The 22,424-nt window shown below is 36.5% G+C and overlaps 1 protein-coding gene across 1 annotated transcript in view; it reads left to right on the forward strand.

Annotated features, from left to right (window-relative positions):
• LOC122751982 (N-acetylated-alpha-linked acidic dipeptidase 2-like) overlaps positions 1-22,424 on the forward strand; it is an 84,015-nt gene extending 61,591 nt beyond the window's left edge. Inside the window, exon 19 of the mRNA XM_043999246.1 lies at positions 20,400-22,424. Coding sequence (XP_043855181.1) covers positions 20,400-20,589 — 190 coding nt within the window. The 3' untranslated portion in view covers positions 20,590-22,424. The remainder of the gene's footprint in view (positions 1-20,399) is intronic.

Genomic DNA, 22,424 nt, shown 5'->3' on the forward strand with positions numbered 1-22,424 from the left:
GTGACGTGGTTAAGATGCTTGATGTGTTTATTGTTAACAGTCTATGTTTTGGGGGCAGCTAGGTGGCACAGTGAATAAAGCACCAGCCCTGGATTCAGGAGGACCTGAGTTCAAATCTGCCTCAGACACTTGATACGTACTAGCTGTGTGACCCTGGGCAAATCACTTAACCCTCATTGCCCCACCAAAAAAAAAACCAAAAAACAGTATATGTTTTTCGTGCACCTGATGTATTTTATATTGTCTTGCTTAGAGTGGAACTCTGTAGAAGTTCATTTAATTAAAAGACAAGTCTCTTCATTTAGTGATATAAGGAAATAAACATTAGGGGTAATAAGTAGTTAAAATATAGTACATGATAATAGCTCACTGATATGTAGTACTTTATGTTTTACAAAGCACTTTGTGACATCTCTGTGAGAGACTCTATTATTATTTGTATTTTATTGCTAAAAAAGGATACTTATAGAGATTATGAATTAGTTGTCCATGGTTTATTATTAATTTTCAGAGCTAGGATCCAATTCAAGATCTCCACTCTTTTCGCTATACCAAGTAGCCTCTCAAAGACATTTTTTTTTATTAACTTTTATCCACCATGCAGTATTGTATAGGAGAAAGAGAACTGACTGGAATCATAGGACCTGGGGGTCCTCTACTTGTATGACCTTGAGCCAGTCACTACAATTCTCTGATCCTCACTATCTTTATCTATAAAAAAAATGAGAGTTTTGGACTAAATGTCCTGTGGGATCCCTTCCAGTCAGATATATGATTGTATTGCTTTTTCTAGAAAGTAAACCAGGATATTAGATCAGAGGATATTAGTTTGTTATTCAATAAATATTTTTGAACTTCTAATCTACATATTATCAAACATCAAAAATTCTAATTTTATTTCAACCCACAGTGATGTGTTGCATCATCCCCTATTTGTTTTCATAGTGTACATCCATCACTAAGTCAAGGTTACTTAAGAATAGACCTTATATGGTTTTTTGTGGCACAAATCTGCTCCTGAATTGTTACCATAGATACTTCCATTTCAACAAACAAATCATTTCTCAGCCATTTGTTCAATACCTCTTTGTTTATGTAATGATGTTGGAGGAGTTCACGTGCATGATTCCATCCTTGGCTATTAGTAATTTCTTAGCCTCCATCTAGAGGAAAGGCCCTTTTTGGATTTTTTTTAAACCCAATGGCTTTCGACTTGTTATCACCTTTTGCTGTTGCTCATTAAAGAACTGACCCTCGCTCTAATATTATTTCTGTCACTTTTTGACCCTTTTAATCATGCATTCTAAAAATGTCTCTTAATCCTCTTCTTTATTTCTATGTGTTAATCTTTCCATTGCTACTTTGGGGACATACGCCCTATTTTTCCCCTTTGTTGTTTATGTTTTTGTTAGGGTAATTTCCAAATCTAGTAGTTCCATTGTACTGTTCTGAAAGTGTATGTTGGCAACTCTTACATGGGAATCAGTTGCTTTAAATGTGTTCTTCCCATTTAGCTTTGATTTCAGAATGCCAATAAGTCTCTTAGATATTTGTATGCTCAATTTGTCTTACCTGGAAGAAATCAAGGTATTTGTAGGTATCACTTTTACCCATTAGATCAAAGTAATCTCCAGATTCAAACATGGAGCCTTTCAGCATGAATATTTCCTTGACATATATGAAGAATTTTAATTTATTGACTACCAATGATATTTTGATATTATTGGAGAAAATTCCACAATATGAAGGAGCTAGTCAGTTTGTTTTGTGGTGGAACCATGTAGATTAATGTAAGCCATATACATCAAATGGTTAAGCAAATGTTTGGATTTGACTAATTTTGAAGGCACACAATTCTGTTTAGAAGAAATGATAATGAATTTAAGACTAGGCAGAACCATAATCGATTTAAATTGTCTCCCTAAAAATGACATATTTTATATGAATTATCCTTGACATTATTGCATTGGTGTCATATTTTAAATAAAAAGTTTTCTATGTGAACATCAAATACTATAATGTTGGCATCATACTTGGGTCTATTTATATATTTGGAGCACATGAATAAGCTATGTGTGTGGAAATGAGTTAATCTTTGGAATAATTAACAAAAAATGACATTTGTGTTATGGTACATTGAGGTGGCTTATTCAAGTATTACGAAATTGATAATAGGACTGCTGTTTACAATCTTAATATTTTTGTCACACTCATTTGTTCCACAGCAAATATATTGTTTGTGTATGGGTATTGGGGTTTTTTTTTCATAGTAAAAGCTATAATTTATTTCTTTAAATTATTAAATATATAATTGGCCTATACTTGGAAGGATCGCTGATGTTCTCATCCTTTTGTAGTAGAAATATGTGGTCTTCTGTTAAGAAAGTCTCACATATAAGATGAAATACCTGGCTAATAATTCAAATCCCACTATGAAGTGTTTGAGCCAATAATTATGGATTTGATCTTATCTGTCTTTTGGGGGGGGAGGCTGCCCAAGGTCACACAGCTAGTAAATGTCAAGTGTCTGAGGCTGGATTTGAACTCAGGTCCTACTGAATCCAGGGCCAGTGCTTTATCCACTGCGCCACCTAGCTGCCTGATGTTGTCTGTCTTTACTATTACTTTCTAGTTTTACAAAGAGGCTAGAGTTTTAGTCACTTACCTTACTCTATAACTGTTCAGTTGTTCATTGTATTAATGGTTAACAACCTTTATGTTTCTTCTTTTATCCACCTGAAAGTTTTACTGTGTTAAATTTCTTTTAATTAAATAGACAACCAGAACATTTCCACATCCTAGGAGTTGTCTTATCCCTGATGTCTTCTCTTTTTTTTGCTGGGCAACTGTGGTCAAGTGACTTGCCCAGGGTCACACAGCTAGTAAGTGTTGTTTCTAAGGCCAGATTTGAACCCAGGTCCTCCTGAATCCAGGGCTGGTGCTCTATCCACTATGCCACCTAGCCTGCCCCCTGATGTTTTCTCAAATTTTGATAGTAAAGGTTTTGATGTATGTTGAATAATGTGTTTTGTTCATTGCACTGCTTTGATTCCTTATGTCACTTCATAAGCCTGTTAACTTTTGCTTTCAGTTGTTGATTAAGGAAATCTAGAATTTCTGATCTTTTTTTCAGATTCCTTTACACATTTCTTTCTTCTATTGCTTATATTAGTTAGATATTTCTGTGATCTTCCAATGCCTTTTCACATAATTTCAGTGGTTTTCAAGTACTTTCTGTTCTTTTCTCTCAGTCTGTTATTTGAAGCCTATCCTTATAGGTATACCAAGTATTGAATACTCTTCTATGAAATACTTGAGGAAGATATGTTCACTCATGATAGTTATAGAAGATACAAACTTTTTTGTGCTTCTGTTTTGGCATGATTGTTAGTTGGGTTCATACTTTTAAACCCAAAATGGGCTTTAAAAAAATTCCAGACTATTTATTCCCATCTCTTTCAAAATCACTTGAGATTTTGTGATATTTTTGTCATGTTTCATTATGAAGTATAATTTCTGAAATTTGATTCAAGTGAATATTTTTTAAAAGTAGGGAAAAATCACTATGGATTGAAGCAAAAAGGTAAAATTAGTAGAAGAGTTCAGAGATTGCTTTATTAGATATGTAACATAAAACGAGGTACAGTGATGTGGATATAAATGGAAAAGCCTTAAAAGGAGAGCGAGCAGGCTATTTTGCCCAGAATATTGGGCCCAAATTATGGTGGGGAAGTCTTGAATGTCAGACTAAGAAAATTCATAGGATCATTGATTTAGATTTGGAAGGAATCTCAATGGCCATCTGGCTCAATCTCCTTACTTCACAGATATGGAAACTGAGGCCCAGGAAAGTTGAGTGATTTGTCTAAAGGTACACAGGTAGTAAGTTTTAGAGGTCAGACTTGATCACAGGCCCTCTGATCCAGAATCAGTATTCTTTCAACCGTACCTCCTAGAGGCAATAGAGAATAATTAAAGGTTTTTGAGCAAGGAAAGTGGCATGACTAAGGAATTATTTAACTTAGCTCAGAGATGCAGACTAGATTGGAATGAAGGTACTAGAGGTGAGGAGGCCGATCAGGAGACTGTTATATTTGGTCTATGAATGAAAATGGTTTCAAGTGGATTAACACATCAACCCTTCATTTCTCACTCTGCTACTGTCTCATTTCCTAATTAATTTGATCAGGAAAGGTTTAAAAGTAGTATAGAGGGTATGCTCTGAAATAAAATAAAAAATTTCCAGAAATGTTAAAAACCTTCTCATTAGCAAGCTTTTCCTTCATCCCAGATTTACTCCTGTGGGCTAGCTTTTCTATCAATCTTGAACGATGGGTTTATAGGCTTAGACAACAATCACTATTTCTAGTTAAGAATTTACTACTAGTATCCAGTATTAAGAAAATGCGAGGGGAAGCTAGGTTGCTCAGTGGATAGAGAACCAGCCCTGGAGTCAGGAGTACCTGAGTTCAAATCCGGCCTCAGATACTTAACACTTACTAGCTGTGTGACCCTGGGCAAGTCACTTAGCCCCAATTGCCTCACTAAAAATAAATTAATTAATTAAAAAAAAAAGAAAATGCAAATAACTATTTAAAAAATAATAGCTAACATTTATATAGTGCTTACTATGTGCCTAGGTACTGTGCTGGTGCTTTACAAATAAAATATATCATTTGATTGTCACAACAACACTAGGAGGTTGGAATTAATGTTATCTCATTTTACAGAGGAAGAAACTGAGACTGACTTGCCCAAGGTCACATAAGTAGTAAGTGTCTTTCTGACTTTAGCCCTAGTGTTCTATCCACTGCACCACCAGCTACCCCTAAAGAATGCATAGAAGCTGTGATATAAATCCCACAAAAGCAGTACATATAGCTCAAGTATTCTCTATCTTTTGGGAGGTTGCTATTAAGGCTCTGCAATCCCAATAAAGGTACATCAAAAATCTCTATTACATAGGTCTGAATAATCTGGGGATATCCTAGACCTAGAAGGTACCTGAGAGGTCATCAAGTCTAAGTTCTCCCTGAAGCCTAAGATCAGTTCATGAACATTGAATTCCACTTATAGATGTCTTAGGGAGGTAACCATCTCATAAAGTAGCTCATTCCGTTTTTAGCAGACTCTAATTTGGGAGGATTATGGAGGAAAATGGAAGAGTCAGAAATTACAGTGTGGTTCCAAGTGTATAAATGGGAGAGGAGAAAGCCAGTTTTGTGAAGAAGATATTTTAGACCACACAGATCTCCATGCAGTTGTTAAAGTGATTCCTCCTAGGAAATTCTGACCATTTCATTGCCTTACTCAAGACTCTAATGGTTTCTTCTTGCCTTTAGGATAAGATATAGACTGCCATGTTTGGCATTTAAACTCCTTCAGAATCTGGATCCAGCCTCATTTTCCAGGTTTATCGCACATTACTCTGGTTCATATACTCTACATTGCAAACAAAGTGTTCAACTTGCAGTACATCTCCCATTTCTTTGACTTTGCATGTTATCCCCAATGCCTGGAACATATTCCTTTCTCATCTCTGTCTTGTAGAACCTCTAGCTTCTATAGAGTTTCCTGCTAATAACACATGTATTCTCAAGCTAATGGTTTATTTATTTAACCTTCCTCATTGAGGCCTCAACTTCTCAAAAGAATACTTAAAAAATAATTAAGTGAGAGGATAAAAGTTAAAAACAAGCACAGTTTGTCAGCTTGCCAGGCTCAACAAATACTATTTGGATGTTTTAATTGCCTTTAATGAAAAGAAGCAGTCATCAGCTAAATTAGCATGTGAATTTTAAAAAACATAAAATTGAGAAACGTCAACAAAAATGTTAATTTTATGATTTCTCATGGACATTATTTAGCCTTTCCCTGTAGCTGTTTGGAAGTAGGAATAAGATATGTAAAAAGGAGTGTTTTATAGCCAGTAGATAACATTTAGTTTACCTACTTACTGTATACACAGAAATAGGCTGGGTTCTGAGCACATTTTGTATTTGCAATAGTGATGAAAAGTATAATTTTATTTCATTAACATGAATAACTTATTAAAATAATATATTTTAGGGAGAGGAAGGAAGGAAAGGAAAGGCATTTATGTAGCTCTATTGTGTGCCAGGTACTGTTGTGAAGTCTTAAAAATCTCTCTTATCCTCACAACAACCCTGCAAGGTAGATGCTATTATTATCCCCATTTTGCAGTTGAAAAAACTGAGGCAGACAAAGGGTTAAGTAACTTACCCAGAGTATCTGAGGCTAGATTTGAATTCAGGTTTTCCTGACTCTGAGCATAGAACTATATCCACTGTGCCACCTAGCTGCAACATAATACTTGTTGAATGTTCTTATTGGAACTTTTCCCAATAAATCATATAAGAAATACTGCAAATAATGTGCACACACATACATGTATTTACAATATTGGGGCATGACTGAACAAGTTGTATTATATAATTGTGATGGATTACTACTGTGCTATAAGAAATGATGAGCTTGATGATCTTAGAAAAACATGTATAGACTTGGATGAAATAATGAAGAGAAAAATGCACAGAACCAACAGAACATTGTATACAGTAACAGCCATATTATTTTTAAAACAACTTTGAGCAAATAAGGCATTTTTACTATTATAAATACCCCAATTAACTACAAAGGACATATGAAGCAAGACACTATCTATATCCAGAGAAAGAACTGATAAAATAAATATGTGTAGAGTTATCTTACACACACACACACACACCCACCAACACATTTATTATATACACACATATTTGTGTCTAATGGTAGCCATCTCTAGAGTGGGGGACGGGGGAAGGAAAAAAAGAAATTAAATTTACATGATAACTATCATATATTTAAAAGGAATCACAATTTGTATGTAATACAGCCACAATTTCATATGCAGTCATCTTTTTATTATACTTTTATAGAAATGCTTGTTTTATTCTATAAGTTAAAAATAAAATAAATAAAAATAAAAAAAAACAATATAGAGAACCTAATTCAATTTTTTTCTATCTCTGTAACTAGCAGCTTGGATCAGGTTTTAAACATGCACAAATTATACCCATCTGAGATTCAGAACTTTTAGTTTGTGGTCCTGGGCCAATAACAGTTTTAAATTGTTCTATTTCATAAGTCTCTGAGACTATGAAGAAATAAGTTACAAAAGGAGAGGAAAGGGATTACCAGATTTACAGTGCCATGAAGTTTTTCAAAGATGTTGGATCAAAAATCAAAGCAATCAGGATTTTAACTGTTACAGAGCTTTTAGTAATTTCACAGATATTTAGAAGATGAAGTATTGAATAAAATCAGCAAAGAAAAAATGAAATTTTAAAAATAATTGTGTTTTATAATATAACTTCACTCAAATATAAGTAATAACCAAAAGTTTAATATAAATGTATAACAGTGGGTTGTGAAAACATTTTTGGCATTCATTTTTTCAAACTCTGTATTATTTATTAATTATTAAAGACACATTGAGAAGACCACAAACAAGAACCAAAGAGTTTTTACTTTACAATGAATATATTTAATGTATTCTAGTATTTTGTTTGTTCATCTCCATTCCCCTACCCAAGGAAATTTCTGTGGGCTTCAGATATCCCATGTCATAGTCATGAATGCTAAAGAAATGGTTATATTCTCATCTTAAATTGGTCTTAGGTGAAACAGAGGTAAAAGCTCTTAAGCCCTTGCCCAAGGCTCCAGATAGAATATCTGAATTAGAGTCAGTTGAAATATGTTTCCAGTTTGTGGCATTAAAATATTTTTTCTAGACACCTCTCTCTTGTATTATGGATCATTAAGGACCTTTACATTTTTATTGATAACTTTTGGGGTTTTTTACTATCATTATAATTTTGCCCATTAACCCTCCCCTTCCCCCTTCCAGAGAACCATCCCATGTAATAAATAATATATTTGGGGGGGAAAAGGAAGAAAAGACAAAGGGAAAACCAATCAGTACATTTAAAATATATACCATGTACCACAACTCTGGACCTCTCCACAAAGAGGGGTGGGGCGCATTCTCATCTCTCTCCTTTAGAGCCATGCATGTTCTTTGAAAGTCACCAGCATTCACTTTTAATGGTTTTGTGGTGATTCTTTTCCTTTATGTTGTTGTAGTTGTGTTTATTATTTTCTTGGTTATACTTATTTTACTTTGCCATTTTTAAGTCATTTCATTCTTTTCTGTATTCATCATATATTTTTTTACATCATGGCAAGTATTCCGTTATGTTCATATATGACAGTTTGTTAAGCTAGTCCCCAAATTGATGGTCATCTCTCTGGTTTCCAACTCAGCCCACAAAAAGCACAGGTATATTTTGTATGGAAATTTTCATTCTTATCAATGGCCTCCTTGAGTTGTAAACCTAGAAGTAGAAGCTCTGTATCAATAAGGATATGAATTATTTGTCATTTTATTTGCAAATAAAAGGACTCTTTATTTTTAAATGAAAATCAGTGATTGAATAGATTCATAGATCTAGAACTAGAAGCATAGTCTAGTGAAAAAGAGAATGGCTTTGAAGAATATTGTCAAGGTTATGATTTTTTTGTGACTTGATTTTTCAGCTTTGCCAAATTCTTTAGTATTCTTTATATTGTAGATGAGCAGTTTGGCAACATGTACTGACACATTACATCCTTTGGAAACACACAGAATAGGGAGAAATATGCTTAAAAATATATAAAGAAAAATATCTAACAACAATCTGAATCATAAAGCCACATTGTTCTGCTACAACAAGGTCCCACCAGTTTCCATCAGAACTACAGGGCACTTATGCAGTAGTGATATTACTAAAGCTATTGTCGAACAATAGCAGAGAATTTTGGCTTCTGTTTGCTTTTATGTGCTGGCTGTAGGTAATCACACCGTGGGAGAGTGGTTGGTCCATTCTTCGGGATTATTGCCTATAGTCCAGCTTTCCTGCCATACTTATTGTGTAGAGGCTGTTAAGGGAGGACTAGCATTTCTAGTTTGAGGAATTGCAAGCCTTTTTCAGGGATGCTCATCCATCTTTGGTGTCCACCTTTCACTCAACTCTCATCTGTGGCTCCAAGAAGCTGTAGCATGTGCAGCAGTCACACCAGAAAAGCCATCTCAGATGAGCTAAACCACATTGAGGGTAATTGACAGCCCTCAAAGCTTTTGTTGAGTTAGGGGAATCTCTACCCCAAGCAGGTGGAGAGTTATTCTGGCAGAATGGGTAGATGAGAACAATTTAAATTTTCCAATGGCTATGAAGGCATCCGAATCACATACTGTGGAGCATTTAGATCTTGGTCAGACATCAAAGATGCCCAGGTCATTCACTGCATTCTGGGGCATTGCCAATCATCTTGACTTTTCTCTTGCCACTGGACTTTTATGTCTCTGGAAGAATAAAAAGTGAGATTATGACTTTGTGTAACTCAGCTCTCACTTAAATCTAATTGATCTGCAAGTCAAGATATCACCATGTGATGTCATTGGTCCTCTGAAACAAAGGAAGAACAACAGTTGTGCTAACACTATTTCAGTTCTCCCAGAAGAAAGAGGGTGAACTGGCCTCTTTATAATGCTCCAAGGGGAGATTGTAGGAAGTGTTTGCAAAAAGCATGTTCCTTTGATGACAGTATGGTTTATTACACTATTCAAACTTTGGCTGGCAAAGATCCTTGCTGACTATTGGTCAGCTTTCTTCTCTTCAGTTAGCTGCTCTGCAAAAATGAAGCCTTTTGGTTACATACCTGTCCCTGAGATATAACAGTCATATTAAAACCATCTAACTCTTCTTCTTAAATATTCTGTAACTATTTCATTCCTATCTCTTTTATTTGATTTTGAAAATCCTTTTTCCTCTCTCATCTGATACTGAAGTTGAACTCCAACTGCTGTCGAGGACTACATTATGTCCGGGATAGGGGTAATTATCACAGATATCTACTCATTCCCCACTCAGCCTAATCGAGAAGTTGATTGATGCTTAATTCAAACCAGAGTTGTACTGTCTGTGCCCCTGCTTTAGTGATTTGGCCTTTAGTGAGCCTGCTATGACCATAACCCATATAGAGCCTGGAATTACAAAAAAGGACTTTGTCTCTTACCCAGAGGACTCAAGCTCTATCAGAACATCTAGAGAGCAGATTTTGGGTCAGATGAGAGAAGGCACTTAAAACAGGAAGGGGAGATAATCAGATAATATTTAAATCTAGAATAGCTGGATATAGTTCTTTGTGTGTGTGTGTGTGTGTGTGTGTGTGAGAGTCAATTGGGGTTAAGTGACTTGCCCAAGGTCATACAGCTAGTAAGTGATAAGTGTCTGAGGCCGGATTTGAACTCAGGTCCTCCTGACTCCAGGGCCAGTGCTCTATCCACTGCACTACCTAGCTGCTCCAGGATATAGTTCTAATGTGATTGTTATATCCAAAGGAGAACCATGGGAATATAACACTCACCATGTTGCTCATAGTCTCCCCTATACCTAGAACTGACTACCTCCCACTTTTACCTATTGAAATCCCTCTCTTTCTTGAAAGCCCAACTCAGAAACCTGAGAAGTATTTCATGATTGCTACCCACCCCACCAGAAACCATCACTTCTCCCTCAGGGTACTGTCATGGCACTTTGGATTAGATCTTGCTTGCCTATGTACATGTATTATTCCCCTCCTGTTAGTATTAAAATCTTCTGGAGGACAGGGAATCATCATTTCTTTCAACTTTGTATACTCAGCATATATCACAATGCCTTGTACAGAGTAGGTGCTTAATAAATGTTATTTAATAATGATATTATTGCATTGTTCTATAAGATCTAAAAGATAATTTTGATAGTCTGATTGGTATGGAACTGAATAAGTAAATTAATTTAGGTAGAATTGTCATTTTTATTATATTGGGCTGGGCTTCACCCATGAGCAGTTGGTATTTTTCCAATTGTTTAGATATCTTTATTTGTATGAAAAGTGTTTTGTAATTGTATTTATATAGTTCCTGGGTTTGTCTTAGCAGATAGACTCCCAAGTATTTTATATTGTTCTACAGTTATTTTAAGTGGAATTTGACTTTCTATCTGTTCCTGCTGGACTTTGTTGGTCATATGTAGAAATACTGATGACTTTTGTAGGCTTATTTTATATTCTGCAGCTTTGATAAAGTTGTTGATAATTTCAAATATTTTTTAAAGGCTATTCTCTAGGATTATATAAGTATACCATCATTTTATCTGCGAAGAGTGATACTTTTGTTTCCTCGTTGCCTATTCTAATTCTGTCAATTTCTTTTTCTTCTCTTATTGCTAAAGGTAACATTTCTGGTACAATGCTGAATAATAGTGGTGAGAATGGACTTCCTTGCTTCATGACCGATCTTATTGGGAAGATTTCTAGTTTATCCCCAGCACAGATAATGCTTACTGATCGTTAGATAGAACTTACAATTTGAGGAAAACTCCATTTATTCCTATGCTTCCTAGTGCTTTTTTTTTTTTTTAAACGGGACAGTGAGGGTTAAGTGACTTGCCCAGGGTCACACAGCTAGTAAGTGTCAAGTGTCTGAGGCTGGATCCGAACCCAGGTACTCCTGAATCCAGAGCCAGTGCTTTGTCCACAGCACCACCTAGCTGCTCCCACCTAGTGCTTTTCATAGGAAAGGCTAATATATTTTGTCCAAAGCCTTTTCTGCAGCTGTTGAGATAATCATATGATTTTGGTTTTATTATTTTCTAAAATTCTATTCATCTCCTTAACTTTTTCTTGTTTATTTTGTGGTTAGATTTATCTAGTCCTGAGAGGGGAAAGTTGAGGTCCCCCACTATTATAATTTTATTGTCTATTTGCTTCAGTAACTGATTTACTCTCCCCTTTAGAAATTTGGATGCTACACCATTTGGTGCATATATATTTAGCATTGATAGTATTTCATTGTCTATGATACCTTTTAGCAAGATATAGTTTCCTCCCTGTCTCTTTTAATTAGATCTATTTTTGCTTTTGCTTTCTCTGAAGTAAGGATTCCTACCTCTGCTTTTTTTTTTTAACTTCGCAGCTGAAGCATAAAAATTCTGTTCCAGCCTTTTACCTTTACACTGTGTGTGTCTTTCTACTTCAAATGTATTTTTTGTTAAAATATTGAAGGATTCTGGTTTTTAATCCACTGCTATTCACTTCTCTTTTATGGAAGAGTTCATCCCATTCACATTCACAGTTATGATTACTAACTATGCATTTTCCTTCATCCTATTTTCCCCTGTTTATACTTCTTGCTCTCACTCTTGCTTTCCCTTCCTCCCCCTTCACCCTGTTCCTCTTCACCACTGTTTTGCTTCTAACCACCACCTCCCTCAATCTGCCTTCCCTTATATCAGTCCCCTATTTCTTGTCCTCCTCCCCTTATATTTCTCCATAGGGTAAGAGATTTCTATACTCAACTGACTGTGTATGTTATTCCCTCTTTGAGCCAATTCTGATGAGAGTAAGGCTCAAACGATGCATCACTCTCATTTCTTTTCCCATTTTTTCTTCTAACGCTTTTATTTGATGTAAAAAATCCTTTTTGAGTTCTTTCAGGAGGACTTTTTGGGCATGAGACCATTCATATTTCTCTTTGAGGCTTTGCATTTAGGCATTTTGACATTGTTTTCTTCTCTTGAGTTTGTGTTTTGATCTTCCCTGTCACCATAGTAGCTTTCTATAATCAGAGGTTGTTTTTGTTTTTGTTTTTTGTTTATGCTTATTTTCTAGCCTATTTCATGACTTTAAAAGTTGAGCTCTTCTTCTGAGGTATGGTAACAATGTCCCAAGCTTCTTGTGCTGGAGGTCAGGAGCCTGGTTACTAGCTTTCTATGTTAGAGGCCACCAGGACTGGGAGCTCACCTGTTGTTCTTGGGGCTCCAGGGTTGATGGTTTGCCCACTGCATTGAAGTTATTAGGCCTAGTCATATCTGTTGTGCCAGGGGATCTGGGGATGGCAGTTTGCCTATTGTGCTAGAAGCCTCACAACTGGCCTGCTGAGGCAGGACCTCAGGGCCTCAGTTATTTATCTGTCCTGGGGCTAGGAGCCTCCCATTGTCTTGCCTGAATATCACTTGTGCTGGGCTGTGCTCTCCTTTTATCCAAGTGAGACAGACCTTTCCTACAGTCCTTCTAAGTTATCTTGGGCTGGAACATTGTTTCAACCTCTCTTTTTGTGGATTCTGTTACTCCAGAATTTTTTTGAGGCTTGATTTAAAGTTATTTAGAGGGAAACTGGGGAGAGCTCAGGCAACTTCTTGCCTTTTCTCTGCCACCTTGGCTCCACTCCTCCTATTTTTGCATTGTTGAATAAAATTGTTGATAGATTGAATCCTAGTACTGATAAAGATCTATAAATCTGTTATGTATTAAGACAAAATCTTCATAGCTATTGAAATTATTTAATATTTAACTGTCCACACAATGGCAGGCATAGTGGTCACTACTCCCAGATTATGGCAGTGTGATACATGTCACAAAAGCTATAAAAAGCACACATAGTGGTATGATGGGTGAAGAGCTGGCCTTAGAATCAGGCATGCATGTTGTACCTTTGAAAAGCACCAGCAGGGCATCCAGGGAAAGTCACTTAGTCTCTCAGTGCCCCAGGAAACTAAGATTATAAATTGCAGCCTACATTGATAGAGGGACTTCTTCACTAGGAGTGTCCTATGCCAGTAATATCTCATATGCCTTTCTTTTTGTGGGGCAATGAGGGTTAAGTGACTTGCCCAGGGTCACATAGCTAGTAAGTGTCAAGTGTCTAAGGCCAGATTTGAACTCAGGTCCTCCTGAATCCAGAGCCAGTGCTTTATCCACTGCACTACCTAGCTGCCCCAATATCTCATATGTCTTAACCACATCTTCCCTACCACTCTTTAAATGAATATAATATAAACTCTGTAGGAGATTCATGTATAATCTAAGGCATCAACTTTATATCCACTTTAAACACCAGTGATACCTAAATGAAACCTTGATCTACAGTGTCTCTTGGCTTAATGTCAAATCATCAGATGTTGATTAGAATGACTATGTTCTTTCCCTGTTGCCCAAAGATGCTGTTATTTAGGTTGGGTCTATTATCATATAGATAACTGCTGACATTTTTGTGGCTCAATTTCAGTGATGCTATCCCTCTGTATGGCCTCTGCCATCCACCTCTTTGTCTCAGGGTACAGCACAGTTGTCTCACTGCATCATAAAACTTCCTTTTGTTTCACATCAGGACCCTGTGGTTCTGACCTCAGAAATACTTATAACAGAAATGCTCTTCTTCATTACCATTTACACAGCCCAAAGCCTTTTATAGTCCCATTGTAAGGAATGCAATCAAAACCCTTGTTAAGACAGGTTTATAATATCTTCCTTATACTCCCTCTCCAGTCCCCTTTTAACAACAGAAATAGTAGCTTTTCTCTAGGCCCTGAAGGATAGTATTCTATATTTGTGTGATGGCTTATAATGTTTTGAGTTAAGGACTTGAATGGCCCTTTTAGTACTAAAGGGGGGATTATATAGTCTCTGTGGTACACATGTTGGAGCAAAATCTACTATATGTCTGTGGCTCTGAAAGTGATGAACTATTTAGATACACATGGGATCAGGTTAACGAGACCTTGGATTGAATTGTGGTTGGGTTGGAATGTTAGTTTGTTCATAATATTCCTGATAGACTATTATAATTGGGTGAAAATGCCAATTTTTTAGCTATTTGCCTTGGTAATCTAAGTGATATATGTGGAAGAGACCTGTCATGTGATAGAAGTGCTTCAAGCTGGCTTCTAAATCTTGTGACTATAAACTGCAATATCAGCCCTCTGTGAAAGAATATGCCCAACAGACATTACATTTCAGGAGATGATCAATGGATTGTTTCAATAACTATTTTACCCTTTGGTTCTAGGATATCAGGGCAGCTTTATTTGATAATTTCTTGAAGTATGATGTCCAGGCCCTCCTTTTGATTATGGCTTTTGGATATTCTAATAATTCTTATATTATTTCTCCTGGATCTGTTTTCTAGGTCAGTTGTTTTTTCATTAAAGCATTTTGCATTTTCTTCTATTTTTTTATTCTTTGGATTTTAAAAATTGATTCTTGATGTCTTGTAGAGCCATTAGCTTCCACTTGCTCAATTCTAATTTTTAAGGAATTATTTTCTTCAGTTAGCTTTTGTACGTCTATTGTCAAGGGTTCACTAAAAAGCATCCATCCTCTATTTTATTCCAGATCTCGGTCTGCAATCAGAATCTTTAGATTTCAAACCTAAAATTATTTTCTCTGTTCCATATTGCCTTAAGAAAACAACCCTAAACCTTGGAACACTTTTATCTTTGTGGAGTGGACAACTAGGGTATTAAGTAATTTTCTACTTGTATCAGATTTCAGAATTGGCTCTAAAATGAAAATGGAAAAATACAGAAACTTAGCCCAAATAAAATACCAAGTTAGAGAAATAAGCATAGAGTCTTAACATAAAGTACAGATCTAATTGAAAAATGAAAGGCATATGGCTCAGAAACCACCCCAACCCATCTAACTGTATGGAACACATTAGAAGAGCTTTTTTAAAAATCAATGTTAATGGAATCATTTCTACTTGGGCATATTTTGATGCCCAGAGGATATATTTGAGTTGCCTCTCCTTTGGTTCCTTAGGATCAGGAAGGAGGCAGGGCTGATGAAAAAGTACATTGCAGACTAGGGGTGGGTTAAAAACTGTACAGACAGAAAGGCATGAAATAGAATGTTGGGGTTGAAGACAAATAGAACAGTTTGGCTGTAACAAAGAGTGTGTAAAGGGGGATAATGTAAAAGAAGTCTGAAATGACAAATAAAGCAGTTTATATTTTATCTTAGAGAGTGACATAGTCAGGATTGTGCCTCAGGAATGTCAATTTGAAAATAAGTTGGAAAGGGGAAATATTAGAAGGAGGGAAACTATTAGGAGGCCATGAGTAAATAGTCCAGGTGAGAGGTGATATGAAGACCTGAATAAGAGTGGTATTGAGTGAATAGAGAGGACAAATGAAAGAGATACTGAGTTAGAATCAACAGGTATAGACAGTTAATTGTATATAGGGAGGAAAGGAGAAAAAAGAATTAAAGGATGACCTCAAAGTTATGGGCCTGGCTCACTTGAATGAAACTCACAATGGAAACAAGTATAATTAGAAATAGGGGGTGAAGGAGATGAATTCCAATTAAATGCATATTTATTACAAAACTTCAGCCGGTATCATTTCTTCATTTCACATCAGCCTCTTGACTGGACAGCCTCTGTGTCCAGTTCCTCTTTAGTGACAACTACTTTAAATTTTGCTTGGTCAACATCCCTTACCCCCATCTGCAACCATAGGAGTAAGATTCTCCAAAATCCCCTCTTTTGAATCAAATTAAAATCTGTCCCCATTAATTCTTTGAATGCCACTGAATTTGTCATTAAACCAGCAAGGTGTCATTGGAACATCCCTAGATTTGTAGGCAAAGTACAATCCAGAAGAGCATATTAAGCACCATACACCCTGCCAGGTGCCATGAGACCAAATGAGACTTGGCTTCACTGCTCAGTGTGACCTTGGAAAATTCACTTAAGCACTCTGGAATCTCAGGTTCCTCATAAGTAAAAAGAGGAGTTGGAAACATATTTTCACCAAACTTCCTTTCTCAATCTTATGATACTAGGAGACCTAGATTTTCATCCTGGCCCTGGCAGTAACTTACTGTATGATCTCATGCCATAGTAGAAAGAATAATTGATATTGAAGAAAGAAACCTGGGTTTGAATCCCTAGCTTTGCTTATTATGACTTCTATGTCCTTAGATAAGTCATTTCAACTCTCTTGGTTTTACCCTCCTTATCTATAAGATGAGAGTTTAGGATTAAACGATTTCTAAGATTCTTTGCACCCCTTAAAAAGTCAGAGGATTCTCAATCACTTAATCTCAACTGGATCTACCTAGGGGTGATGCACATGCCTATAATACAGCTGCTGAGGAAGCTAGAGTATGTCTTGATTCCCAATAGATCTAAGCTGCAGTAGAACTAAAGTTTGAGCAGGTGTCCTCTATAAGTGAATCATCAATATGATGATCTCCCTCAACTTGGGGGGCCACCAGGTTACCTAATGAGGAGTCAGAAAGAGAATTGATCAAAGCTTCTGCATCAGTTTGTAGTACTACTTACTGCCTGAGAAAGATAGGGAGACTCAATTAGAAAAAAATATGTATCACTGTGTCTATTTCATCATCTGTCAAATGGGGATATTATTTGGATGCCTCTATGAATCAAATGAGAATTATATACACAAAAGTACTTTTGAAAGCATGCAACAAAATCCCAAGTATTATTTCTAATCTGGAGCTGACTGACAGTTTTTTATTTGCAAATCCTCCTAAATAATCAGTAGGCCTTATTTGGCATGGCAGATGGCATGGGGAAATGAGAATGATATAACAGCTCCCTTCTTCAAGAAAGTCACAGGAGACTAAAAGGGGTATAGTAGGGAGTGGGCCAGACATAAGGAGAGCCTACTCTTTATCTAATTTTCCATCACTTCTGGATATACTCGGACTAAGGCTCTTCCTAACTTGTCATAGTTTTAGTGGTGGATCAAGCAGGATATAAATATTCATTTTTAAAAGAAGATCCCTTTAAGACCATAAGAATCTTTAAAAGCCAAGAATCCTGAATGTCTGATGTGCTTCAGAGAATCCAAATGACTAGTGTTTAAAAGAGGTATTCATTGCCTGTAAAATGCTGCTGTATGCAAAGCTTCCTGCTGTAACTGTCTGATAGAGAAACCTTAATCAACTTGAGCTTTAGAAGGCAGTGGATTTGACCCTGAGTTAATTTTCTGATCTGCTTATTTAAAGTGACATATTCTTCCCTGGCAAGGTATAGTTCAGATACTATTTTATACTACAGAAAGATTAGCATGATGTGAGCTTCTCACAAAAGAGAGAATGGCAAAAGGACCCAGTCTGAGCTTTAATTCCATTTTCGCTCCTGGATTTGCAGTGTCAATTCAATTCAACATACATTTATTACACTCCTATTATTGCAAGATGTGTTGTTTATCCTCAGGGAAGTTTTTCAAACCCTGTATCTTCATTATCTGCATGTTACCTGGGTTTTGTTTATTTAAATTTTTGGATTTCCCCTCTACTTGTTTCAGGGTCACTTAGTACATTTATAGAAAAAATTATAAAATGGGCCCTTTTGGCGTTGCAGTTTATTGTTGTTTCAGTCATTTCCAACCTCTACTGTGATTCCATTGTGGGGTTTTCTTGGCAAAGATTACTGGAGTGGTTTGCCTATTCCTTCTCCTGATCATATTTACAGATGAGGAACTAAGGAAAAACAGGGTTAAGTGACTTGCAGGTTCACAAGCTAGTAAGTGTCTGAATTTAAACTATGAAAATGAGTCTTTCTGACTCCAAGCCCAGTGCTCTATCTACTGCACCACCTAGCTGCCCACTAGGTCTACTCTTTGGAAAAGACAATGTAATTTATGTCCATCTTTTCTCTCCTCTTTTTCCCTTTCTCTTTCATATATGAAACACGTATTAGAGTAGGAGCAATGTCATTACTGAGAGACTGGGAATTCATTACAATCAGGGTCATAGTATCCCAGAAACTCATTCAGATTTTTGGCCTAGTGCTGCTTCTAGAATTCCCTATTTTTTTTTTTCAGGTAGAGGGTCAATGACAGCATAGAATCTGGCAGCTGAATTTCACCTCTAATGTTTTAACCCTTTCTCCTCCTGTGCATGTCTTGGAAGGTGGGGCTCCAAAGATTTCATATGTTCTCTAGTTATTTTTAGTTGAATTTCTCATTCAATATCTCATCCTGCTGAGAGTTGTTGACTATATACAGAAAGGGGTAATTATTTGTGTTAGTTGATTTATATATCTTGCTCTTTGCTTAAGTAATTGTTTCTGGCATTTTTTTTTTTGCAAGGCAATGGGGGTAAGTGACTTGCCCAGGGTCAACACAGCTAGTAAGTGTCAAGTGTCTGAGGCCGGATCCAAACCCAGGTACTCCTGAATCCAGGGCCGGTGCTTTTAACCACCTGGCATTTTTTTATTACATATTTAGAGAACTAAGATTGTCTAAGTTGTCTATCATATCATATGATTCAGAGTTAGAAAAGAAACCTTGTAATCTATTAAATCCAACCCTCTCATTTCATAGATGAGGAAGCTGAGGCACAGAGTGATTTCTCCAGGGTCATATAGCTAGGAAGCATCTGAGGCAAAATTTGATTTCAGTTCTTCCTGACTCCCAAGTTCAGTGTTCTACCCACTATTCAACCTAGCTTCCTCAAGCCTCCTGAAAAAAGATGATTATCTATACTAATTCTGCTAATTACATTGTCTTTTTTATTGCTATAACTAGCATTTCTACCACTATATCAAATAATAGAGGTAATAATGAACATCCTTGCTTTACCACTGAATCTTATTGAAAAAGCCTTATGTTTTTCATTTACATATAATTCTGGGTTTGGGGTTTATGTAGATCATATTTTCCATTTTGAGGAATGATATATTTATTCCAATGGTTGTTTTTCCCCCTCCTCGAGGCAATGGGGGTTAAGTGACTTGCTTAGGGTCACAAAGCTAGTAAGTGTCAAGTGTCTGAGGCCAGATTTGAACTCAGGTCCTCCTGAATCCAGGGCCAGTGCTTTATCCACTGTGCCTCCTAGCTGCCCCACCCCTCCAACGCTTTTTAATAGAAGGAATGTTTTCTTTTATCAAGCCTTTTCTGCAACTATCTATATTTTCACATGATTTTTTTTTACTTTGTCATTAAGGGTAATATGTTTATGGTATTCATAATAGTGAATTAAACTTGTATTCCTGGTTTAGATCTGACCTGGTCATAGTATAGTGCTGGCAATTATGTATGATTTCTTGAAATACAATACCCAGAATTTTTTTTGGTTGTTGTTTAGTTATGGTTTTGAGGAAATCCAGTGATTCTTAAATTATCTGTCCTTGACTTGTCTTGTAAGTCAATTGTTTGAAAGTAGATACCTTGGGGCAGCTAGGTGGTGCAGTGGATAGAGCACTGGCCCTGGAGTCAGGAGGACCTGAGCTCAAATCTGGCCTTAGACACTTGACACTTACTAGCTGTGTGACCCTGGGCAAGTCACTTAACCCCAATTGCCTATCTAAAAAAAAAAAAAGATTAAAAAAAAAAGAAAGTAAACATGTTATGGGGGCTAGAGCAGGGTAGGTGGAAGCACTACATATTCCTCTCATACTAATATTAGGAATTGGGTCACTAAATGCTCATTTAATGCTACAATTAAGAGAGAACAAAATTATTTACCAATTTGATTTGCTTTGTGGCTTCTTCTCATAGGCACATCATCTTTGCTCCAAGTAGCCACAACAAATATGCAGGGGAATCATTTCCAGGAATTTATGATGCCATGTTTGATATTGAAAACAAAGCTGATCAACACAAGGCCTGGGAAGAAGTGAAAAAACAGATCTCCATCGCAGCATTTACAGTTCAAGCAGCAGCAGGGACTCTGAAGGAAGTGTTATAAGAATATGGCAGCAGAAACCTCTGCCTGTGTGACCAGCTACAAGCACTACTGGGAAGGAAACTGGAGGACAAGAGTCACCTCCAGTTTGTCTCTGATAACCCATGAAGTTTAAACAAACAAAACCTGCATAACTGCTATTTTATATGACATTCTTCATCCATTCACTTCCAAGTGCTTTATCAATTTAGCTAATCACCTAATCACCTGCTTGCAATTACTTAAGAATTCCCCCTTTGCCCAGCTGAATCAGAGAAAAGACATTGGAAGCTCTTTACACATGCATAGTTCTATTACATTTACATTAGCAGAGATTGAAACAAAAATCTTGAAGCAATAGGAATCAATTTGGCAAAATGTAGCAATTTGAAGTAGCAGCTACAGTCCTCCAGCTTGATTCAGGCCAAGAACCTAGCTGAGAAACAGAAATCAGAGACTTTAAGGGATACCACCATTATGTGGTGTTCTAGTCTTCTAAGGGCAAATCCATCACACTGAGTAGATCAAAAGCCCTAGTTACTTAACTTGAGAGGAATCACTTCTAAATATCCCTTGACAATGGTTTTGTACCTTCTGCTTGAAGATCTCCAATGATGGGAAACTGCTACCTCCTGAGGCAGAAGGTCCATTTTCAGATAGAATAAATTGTTAGGGATTTTTTTCCTCATATCAGATGTAAATCTGCCTCATTGTAGCCCCCCCCCCAACCCTCCTTATTGTTCAAAGCTCTGCCCTCTGAAGTCACACATAGTAAACCTAATACTCCTCCATGTGATGGCCTTCAGATATTTAAGGACAGGCCTATGGATGTTCTTCCTCCTCCACTGATCCATCCTCAAATCCCATCCAAGTTTTCTCTTGTCCCCTTCCCCCACAAGGCTAAAGAGCAATATTTCCTTCAGCCATAGACTCCTGCCATCTTAGGCACTTTCCTGTGAACATGAACCAGCTTGTCTTTGCCTCCCTTTAAAGAAACAAGAATATTTCAAGTGTGGTCTGGCCAACAAAGATCGCAGCGGATTGTTATTTCTCTTTTATTTCTGTTAGCTTAGTCTAAGATCACATAAGTATTGGAGGGGGGCAGTATCTGACATCTGACTGTAAACTCATGTTCAGTTTGCATTCAGCTTTAAAAATGGAACCTTAAGTATCTTTTAAAAAAAACAACAGCAGCAGCAACAACAGCACATCAATATTGGGCCATGTGAATTCAGTAATACCAAAGCTTTAATAATTTCGACATTAAGTATCTACTTCATGCACAGCATTATTCTAGTCACTAAGAATATAGCCACAATTAAAAGCTAGACCTCATCTGGCCTCTAGAAACTTATGTTCTGATAAGACAAGTACAGGGGGGAAAAAAAGAATGTAAATTTGAATGTGTTAAGTCTAAAGGAGAAAATAAAGTTGGGCCAAGAGATCTGAAAAGGAACATGTTGTTTTTAATCTTGGAATGGGGAGATAAGGTAAATGAAGTGGCACCTGAACTCACTTGTTAATCTTCACTATCTGCACTATAAGTGCTAGTGCCACAAAATTATAATCATTTATCTAGAGATTACTGTTTTAGATTTGTGTATAAAATAACATTAGTGATTTAATAAACTTGGTTATCTGAAATTTTGCCCTCCTGTACTTTAGGAACAAAAATTAGTAGATGCTGGATTTCTAGAAGTACATATACATTGACAGTAGTTAGCCTGATTTCCGAACCATGAAATGGAAAAAAAACCCACCCTTCAATACATCATATATGTAATATATAATGCATACATATATGTACATACATATTATAAATAATATATTACTTGTAATAGTAGTATATTAATTGTAAC

The sequence above is a fragment of the Dromiciops gliroides genome, chromosome 3 (assembly GCF_019393635.1).
Source record: "Dromiciops gliroides isolate mDroGli1 chromosome 3, mDroGli1.pri, whole genome shotgun sequence".
Lineage (NCBI taxonomy): Eukaryota > Metazoa > Chordata > Mammalia > Microbiotheria > Microbiotheriidae > Dromiciops > Dromiciops gliroides.